We start from the raw sequence: 8907 nt of genomic DNA, 5'->3' as shown, positions 1-8907 counted from the left end.
AATAATTGGATTGAATGATAGTTGACCTTGACAACTTCTCTTTCACTCCCCTCCCCACGCTCTCCGAGTATGTAGTCTGCCAATTTCAGCTGGGCATGATGTGCATATCTCTGTCCCTGTGTTTCTATGAGTGTGCATGTGTGGGGAGGGGTTGAACCAATGCATGTTCCCTACACGCTGGTCTGGGGAAGGAAGGTGTGCATACGTAGTTGGACACTACATTGGGGAATTTGGGAGGTACATGCTTGTCTTGGATTCCAGCTTCTGATTTACAATCCTTTAAGCTGGGAGAAGGGACGTTTGGGTTAGACTGGGAATTTTATAGGAGGTGTAGTCATGACATGCCCCTAAAATCTCAGAAAATTGTCCTGGTCAAGTCTGAGCCATGGTTCACTGGAAATGAAGGGGTACAGGAAGGGAAATGCCAACCTTAATTAGGAAAATAGCAATGTCTTACAATTGTGGACTAACATTACAAATGGTGCAGAACTACCACTGGCTCCAAAACCAAACAATTAAGCCTAGCTGTCTTTGATACTGCGGTGTGACTCAGCAGTTGGCACAGAGCTAACCCCAAAGCAGGTCACCAGTGCAGATCACTCGGCTCTGCTGGAATGAGACCAAAACTGCAGGATCCACCTGGCCACAGACATCCCATGACCCAGTGCATGGAGAGATGCAGCTATCAAAGCCAAAGAACTGGACTTGCCTGTATGAACTGTTACAGTTACAGAGATGTTACTGATCTTAAGTGCCTCAATACATTCATGTCTATTGTCTCTGATGGGTTGGCCAGCAACCACAGCCCTTGCACATGCTCCCCTCCATGGTTAATGCCCAGAGGAATCAGGCTCCTGCCTTGATGTGTGCAACCCATAGGGGGGCCCCATTCAGGCTCTATAGGAGTGAGGAGTGGTGCAGCTTTTTCTGATATTACCGGTCCATCAATGGAGGAGTGTCATGGGATGCTGAAGGAGCATGTCTGCTCTTTTTAAGGTTATCTGGTCAAAGGAGCCATATACAAGAACATACAGAGATAGTCTGATGATATTATTTTGATTTTGGTGTGGGGAATTATTTTTGTGATGTGAGTGAAGACTTTGTGTGATGAATGTGGATTTTAATGATAGTTCTTAAAAATGTGATGCACAGAGGCGAGGGGTGGAATGTATTGGTTTTGTTTGGCAAGGTTTTGGTAGCGGGGGGGGGGGGGGTTACAGGGGTGGCTTCTGTAAGAAACTGCTGGAAGCTTCCCCTGTGTTCGAGAGCGAGCGAGCCCATATTAGCCGGCTCTGAGACGGACCCACCGCCGGCCAAGGCCGAGCCAATCAGTGATAGTGGTAATGCCTCTGTGATAACATTTTTAAGAAGGAAAAAAAGTTGGGACAGAGAGAAACTGCCGCCGGAGTGAGGATTGAGAACATGTAAGAGAAACAAGCCTGCGGACACCAAGGTCAGTGAAGAAGGAGGGGGAGGAGATGCTCCAGGCGCCGGAGCGAAGATTCCCCTGCAGCCCGTGGTGAAGACCCTGGTGAGGCAGGCTGTCCCCCTGCAGTCCAGGGAGGTCCATGGTGGAGCAGATATCCACCTGTAGCCCGTGGAGGACCCCACGCCGGAGCAGGTGGGTTCCCGAAGGAGGCTGTGACCCCGTGGGAACCCCACGCTGGAGCAGGCTCCTGGCAGGACCTGCGGATCTGTGGAGAGAGGAGCCGATGGAGCAGGTTTTCTGGCAGGACTTGTGACCCCGTGGGGGACCCGCGCTGGAGCAGTGTGCTCCTGAAGGACTGCACACCGTGGAATGGACCCATGCTGGAGCAGTTCGTGAAGAACTGCAGCCCGTGGGAATGGCCCACGTTGGAGGAGTTTGTGGAGGACTGTCTCCTGTGGGTGGGACCCCACGCTGGAGCAGGGGAAGAGTGTGATCAGCCCTCGTCCTGAGGAGGTGAAGCGGCAGCAAATAACGTGTGATGACCATAAACCCCATCCCTGTCCCCCTGTGCCGCTGGGGGGGCTTGGTGGTGAAATCCGGGAGGGTAGTTGTGCCTGGGAAGAAGGGAGGGGTGGTGGGAAGGTGTTCTGAGATTTCATTTTACTTCTCATTACCTTGCTCTGGTTGATTTGTAATAAATTGAGTTAATTTTGCAAACTGAGTCTGTTTTGCCCGTGACGGTAATAGTGAATGATCTCTCCTGTCCTTATCTCGACCCGCGAGCCTTTTGTTATATTTTCTCTCCCCTATCCAGCTGAGGATGGGGGAGTGATAAAACGGCTTTGGTGGGCACCTGGTGTTCAGCCAGGGTTAACCCATCACACTGACACATAAGGGATGTGATGAGACCAAACCTGATCAGTCACCCTAATTGGTAAGGATGCGTGGTACAAGTCTGAAAATATTTATTTTTACAGTTGGGAAGTTAAGGAAAGGGAGACAAACACACAGAGTCATGAAGACCAATTAGCATTAACAAAGACAATAACCAGAAGCAAACATCATTAGTCACACTAATTGATGAGCTCTCAACAAGCTATAGGCAACCAGGGCTTTGCAACTGGTAAGGATGCAAACCTGAGTGTCCAGGATGTTAGATGGAGTCATGGGACCATGTCAGCTGTTGAGAGAATGTGCAGGGGAAGGGAAGCTGGGAGCAACAAAGAGGGGGTAGACAGAAAAGGGGTGTAAAAGAAGCTGGTTGGATATAAACCTGGGTCAGTCAGAGCTGGTCTGGATGAGCTCTACACTTGACCACCACAGCCTGTCCCGTCTTCTTATTAAATCTTTTCATAACTCTCTCTGCATAATATCACTCTACCCAACATAGGTGTGCTGCAAGGACTAAGTGCCAGCTACTGGAGGATCAGCGTGAGTGGATTTGGTGCCAGCTACTGAAGTCAGATGGGGGAGCAGGCACCCCTGGCCTGTGGTGTCAGCTACTGGAGCCAGTGGGGCCTCACCCTACCGCCACTGCAGCAATAACTCTGCGTGTCCACAAAACCAGTTACTGGGAGGACCAGCATGAGTGAGGGGCTCTGTGCCAGCAGCTGGACTGGGACAGCAGCTCACAGCTTGTGTGCCCGGTTGCTGGAGGAGGTGACTGTCTGTTATCTCCCACAAACCAGGTGTGCATGCGGTGTGCATGTCCAGCAAACTTCAAGCTGGACCAGCTGGGCAAGTAGGAGGCCTTCGGTCCAGGCAGGGGCATTGATGTATCAGGCATCAATTTCAGAACCCATACTGGGATTGAGGTGTCAGAAGCTCATCTAAGTCCTGTGACATGTGCTTAAGCCAAATGTCACACAGAGGCAACCCTTCAAAATCATGAGTTACACATCCAGGCAGGGAGTCCAAGGCCTAGGAACTCTGCTTAGTGGTAGTCTTTCATGGGATATGCAACCCTCTTTCAGAAGAGCTGCAGGTTGCCAGTTCTTCTCCAGCCATACTTGTCTTTATTTCCAATCACAACCCAAGGCTGTTGCGATGATGAAGGTACATACAGGTACAGAAACAACCTAATAGGGCTAGCTAACCAGCTTGCCTGACAGAAGGATGCTGTAGTCCACTACATCTGGGGAAGGAGACTGAAGTCTCAGGCCCTAAAAAGGTAGCTGGAGTAACTAAAGACGAAGCACTGCTGATCATCTGCATTGTATTGCCCCACAATGAACTGGGTCTGTAACACAGAGTAGGTCAGCCTGCTCTCAAGGACAGGAAACTGAGGCACATGGGAAGATAAAGGAATTTGCACCTAACTTACAGGCAGCACAGACACAATCCAAGCAAGCCACATTTATCTCAGGTGATGTTGCTTTCATAGCTATTCCCAAAGTCCCAGCTCACCTGGCTGTGCTTGCACTGACTGCAAGGACTATCTCTAGCTCCAGCTGGACAGTCCCACTCTAATTTTCCTGCCCAGAAAGTCAGCAGATCACCATTCTGTCTCCAGTATGGACTGAGCAAAGAGGTAGGTGAGTGGGGAGTCTAGAATCCACCGAGATTGACCCTTCAGCTACTGTGACCACATTAACCTGGCATAAGCCAGGTTCTTGTTCTGGAAGGTTTCTTATTTTAGGAACGGAGCAGGTCTTTTTAACTTCCTGAAGTGCTTTTAAATAGATTTTTCTAGCCCAAAATTACATCACAGTAGGAATATTTCTCCAGAAGCAGTGCTATAATGAACTTAGCTGCTCTGTAGATTTCACATCCTGCAACTCACTTTGGCATGTGAAAATGGGTTAAGGGAAGCATGTGGGTACATTTCCTTACAGTACGAGATGATGAAATTGCAATGTTCTCCATAAGAGAAGAGGTACTGCTTCCCAAGGCAGCCCAGGCAGCCTGGATATTCTCACTGTCCAATCAGTGGGAATGCCCTTAATACAAGTACCACCTCATGGGATGAATAAAGGAAAACCACCCTGTCAGAGATCAGAAAACTATAACAGTCAACAGCTGAAGTGCTCCCTTTAGACTAAGGCAGTGCCTTGCACTACCTCACACCACCTCACACCAAGATGAACCACCCAGATTCTCCTCAGCACAAGCTCAGATGTAGTCGACACTTACCCAAGGCCTCAAGAGCAGTCCAGGTGCAACAGACTGCCACCCCTGTCCCTACAGGCTGGCAAAGCAGTGTTCTTCTTCATGCCCACCACAGCATCAAGGTTATGCAACCTTGGAGGGTTGCAACTCTTGGGCCTAGGCTCAGCTGGAGGTTCCAACACAGCAACTTGGTACTAGCACAGAAGCACCACAAGAACAGAGATGGCAGTCTCCAAGCCATCTGTATCCAGCACCCTTTGTGCTCCCTCAAGGTGGATCTTGTCCCACAACTGCAACTCCATTTCCTATGAGACTGAGAAAGGCAAAGCAGAAGAGCGTAACTAGGTCTCTATGTGACCATGGGGGAAAGATGTGGGGAAAAACAGGAAGAGGGACTTCCAGTAAGATGAAGGAGAATTACAACACCTGAACACCTTTCCTGTTGCCACCCCTGTCTCTCAGGGGAGGAGACATTACAACCCCCAGCTGCTCTGCAAGCAGCTCACATGCACACCAGAAAAGGGAAGATGGCAGATTCAGCAGTCACAATCCTTAGAGAGGCTTGTGCCCTTCCCCAAAAGCAGGTAATGTGGAGACTTCAGATGGCAATAAGAGAGATGACTCCTAAACTGGGGATGCAAAAAGGGAGACAGAAGGGAAAAAGATTGCTCATCCTCTCTGTATGGGGAATTGTCAAGAAGGGGCAGGGCTACCCTCTTTCACCCAGGGGAAGGCATGCGAGCCAGGGATCTCATAAAAACAGGGCCCAACACAGCCCAAATGAGGAGCCCTCAAGCCACAATGTCCTTCAGAGCTCCAGACAGGTCAGGGAAAATGAAATGGTAGCCACTCTCCAGGGTGCGTTTTGGCACCACCCTCTGGCCCTCCAACAGCATGACGGCCCGCTCTGCCCCAAAGATAGCCCGCACAGCCCAGCCGGGCACTGGCAGCAGGGCTGGGCGTCCCAGGGCTGCAGCAAGCTCCTGAGCAAAGGTGCCATTGGAGGTGGCAGGGGAGGATGGGGAGACACCGTTGAGGACGCCTTGCAGGCACTCACTCTCCAGGGCATGACACACGATCCCAGCCAGGTCCCGAATGTGGATCCATGGGAAGGGCTGGAGCCCAGAGCCCAAGGGGCCTCCTAGTCCCAGACGGAAAGGCCAGAGCATTTGAGAGATTGCACCACCATCTCGGCCCAGCACCACCCCTGTGGAGAGAACAGAGTGAGACCAGCACATTCCCCACCCTCAGAACTACAACCAGGAGAGAATCCTTAAGAGGGCTGGACTGGAACAGCACCCCAACAAGGAGAGGCACAAGACCTGATGTCCTTCTCCCTCCTCTTCCCCCTCTTGCCCCAGCACCAAAGCAGAGCCACCCTGAACAGGCACGATGCCCCATCTCACCAGATCTCACCACAACACCACGAGCTGGGCTCCCAGGGATGAGAGCTGCAGCCTCCCAGGAGCTCACCAGACGTGAGAAGAAGTCAAAATCCCCACCAGGACTGTCCTCAGTATACTCAGCTGTGGGGCTAGGGCGGTAATAGCCTGTGGATGTAACAGCAGAAAGGGGGAAAGAGGGTCAGGGTTCAATTGTGACACCAGCCACTCCCCCTCCCCCCGCCCTGCAAAACAGACCCACTTCCCTGCCTTAGAATTCAATCACTCCATCAGGGACATCCTTATAGGAACAGCACAAGGTCTCTCTGATGGCAATGATGACAAGATTTTGAACTACCAATGTGCTCTGCAAGTTCAGCAGGATACACTAATACTCAGGTTGAGCTGACAGCCCCAAGAACCAAATATACCAGCAAGCAACACACTGATCTGGCTGCATAGAAAGGCGCTTGCTCTAAAATTGGGCATCACAGATGCTAAACTGCAGCAGCTTTTAAGACTGTAGCAAGCAGAAATGCAAAGTTGGAGGTATGTAGGGGGATTCAGCTGAGGCCCTGCTCAGACAAACTGGTTCTACAGGATGCTTAAAGGCTTTCACAGGAAAACACAGAAAAGTTCCTGTCCTAATGACACCAAGAGAAAGCACAGGGACCCAAATTCCTCTTCAGCAGTACCAAAAAGCTGATCGAGGCTTGCCTAAACCCAGCAACATTGATGGCAATAAAGTTGGCATTTCAAGGCAAGACATGTGTCCCCCCCAGAAGTGTGTTTCTGTCTGGAGGTATACCTCTCCACGTCAGCATGAGTCATGCCTTGCTGGCCCCAATCAATACCTACACCAGTGACGAGGACCCAAGCACGGGGTGGCTGTTCAGCATCAGCAATGGCTTTGGCCAAGGTCTTGGTGGTCTCAACCCGGCTGCTGATGACTTCCCTGCAGAAGGCATCACTCCATCTGTGAAAGAGAGAGTCAGTGATTATACTCCCCACAAGGACATCCCAGGAAACAACAGTAGCAAGGGGGGCCCCAGCAGACACCGGAGAGAGGTCACGTGAATACCCCCCTACCCCAGAGCAGAGGAAGGACGTGGAAGTTTACTATCTAACTGCATGAGGACTTTGTGAGATGGTGGCTCGCCACTTACCACAAAAGGCTGTGGGTTTTGGACTGCCTTAGAACAAATGTAGCAGAGGAGCTCAACACCAAAGCTGGGTGTGGTAAATTCTTCCAAAGTGCCTGGCAGAGGCATTTCCAAAAACACACTCACAGAAGTAAAAGTTTGCTTCTGATTTTGCATTATTTAAATGTAGTGTCATTTTGGAAATGTGGAACTACTTTGCCTGGCCTCCAACTGTCAGTTCAGAGGGGAACCTGTCTTCCACAGGTCTCCCAGAACTTAACAGGCCCACAGAAATCTTTTGGATACTTGAGGACCCAGATGTCAACAGTTAGGTAACCCAAGTGCTTCCTGGACATGCTGTTTCCTCCCCAGATCCCTTCCACATTCTCAGACAACACTGGGTGACCTTGCCTTCACCTTGTCCCAACAGCACTATGGGAGACCAAGTTACCTGCGGAAAGGGTTGAGGACATTTTCACCAGCCAAGTTCACCACGGCATCGCACAGGGGCAGTCCAGAGTGCGACAACTCTTCCTAGGCAAGGGTAAACAAAACATCACACACACAGCCTCCCCTCTGCTCAAGCCTTCCCAACAACCAAGCGGGGCGGGCTCCTAAGAACTCCAGTGAATTCCTTCTTGACACTGCCTCGAGCACAAGCATGAATGGAGAAGGCTTTGCTCCTTGGAGCTACAGCAGTACTCATCCCAATGACTATGAGCCATGGAGCACCCCGCAGCCCAAGAATACATCCACAGGAGCCAGATCCCCCACTGCGGATTCCCTGTATGCCATGGCAGGCCAGGGCAAGTGGGCTTGTTCCTCAGCCCTGACATGTTCTCCATCTTGTGAAGGCTCTCATCTCGTACCCAGCTGATCCGATCCTTGCCTCCTTGTCGAGAGACATGGGTGACTTCATGCCCACGACTCCGCAGCAACTGGGTCAGGGCTCTGCCCACAAAGCCAGTCCCGCCACCTAGGAGAGAGACAGGACGTTACAGATTTGGTAACCTGGACTGCCATCCCCAGGCCTGCACAGGTGCCCCCATTACCACGGTCAGCTTCCCACGGTACATTACTCTGGGCCCAGACTCCCCTGCCCCCAGCTCCCCCACACAGCACCCCAGCCCTGAGGGCCTCCACTCCCCGTGCCCGGGTGCTACGCACCACGTCCTACCCGCTAGTGCCGGGGGGAAGGGGAGAGGGGGCCTGACTCCAACCTCTGCCCCCAGCACCCTCAGTCGAGGCCTTCCCCCCACCCCTTCCAAAACTACGTCCCCCTCCCAAGAGCCCCCGCACTCGCCTGCCGGGTGCAGCCTCCCACGGCGCCCCGGCCCCCACTCAGGGCTAGCTCCCTCCGCCGGGGGACCTCCCGCGCCCACCCCGGTCCCGGCACCGGCCTGGCCAAAACCCCCCACCCGCACCAGCGCCCCTGAGGGACAACGCGCCCCCCGCCGCGGCCTGCGCGTCCCCGCACTCACCCACCAGCACCCGCATGGCCAGGCCGACTGCGCATGCACCAAACCGCGTGCGCATGCGCCTTCCCATCCCTGCTGCGGGTGGGGGGGGCGCTTAAAGGGCCAGCGCGCCCCAGCGCATTAACCCCTCCAGCGCCAGGGGTCAGGGCGGGAGGCAGGAGGAGGCTGCGGCAGGGGTGGGCGGCCGCCCGCCCGCCCGCTTAGAAACGTGCTGGAAAAACAGCCTGAAACGGGTCAGGAGAAACAGGGGAATGAAGAAAGCCCGAGGAGCTGCCCAGCGGAGCCGGAACCCGCTGCGTGAACGCAGTAAAACGCGCGGGTGGGCGACTGATGAGCAGCTAAATGAAAGACTGAACGAGGCACGGGTT

At 52.9% G+C, this 8907-nt stretch overlaps 1 protein-coding gene across 2 annotated transcripts; it reads right to left on the bottom strand.

Moving 5' to 3' along the window:
• Window positions 1-1035: 1035 nt before the first annotated feature.
• Window positions 1036-8594, bottom strand: SDR39U1 (short chain dehydrogenase/reductase family 39U member 1). Of its 2 annotated transcripts, XM_049801622.1 has the most exons (7): window positions 8543-8594; window positions 7931-8037; window positions 7513-7595; window positions 6774-6895; window positions 5944-6087; window positions 5595-5744; window positions 1036-1694 (listed from the first exon to the last, which is right to left on the bottom strand). In XM_049801622.1, exons 1-7 carry the CDS (start codon window positions 8556-8558, stop codon window positions 1075-1077), a joined length of 1242 nt encoding a protein of 413 aa, XP_049657579.1. In that variant the 5' UTR covers window positions 8559-8594; the 3' UTR covers window positions 1036-1074. The 2 variants fall into 2 exon arrangements, with proteins under 2 accessions (XP_049657579.1, XP_049657580.1); XM_049801623.1 differs by lacking the exon at window positions 1036-1694 and having other exon boundaries at window positions 2373-5744.
• Between the last annotated feature and the right edge of the window lie 313 nt (window positions 8595-8907).

Source organism: Accipiter gentilis, chromosome 5, assembly GCF_929443795.1.
Source record: "Accipiter gentilis chromosome 5, bAccGen1.1, whole genome shotgun sequence".
NCBI lineage: Eukaryota > Metazoa > Chordata > Aves > Accipitriformes > Accipitridae > Astur > Astur gentilis.
The sequence above is the reverse complement of the archived record's forward strand: the minus strand, read 5'-3'. Positions and strand labels throughout refer to the sequence as shown.

Excerpts from the sequence above, each read along its gene's own strand:
- SDR39U1 (XM_049801622.1), bottom strand. Across the intron at positions 6,088-6,773 it reads GGTCCTCGTCACTGGTGTAG|GCTATTACCGCCCTAGCCCC; the intron begins GTATTGATTGGG and ends TTACATCCACAG. Across the intron at positions 1,695-5,594 it reads CGTGTGTCATGCCCTGGAGA|ATCCGCAGGTCCTGCCAGGA; the intron begins GTGAGTGCCTGC and ends CTCTCTCCACAG.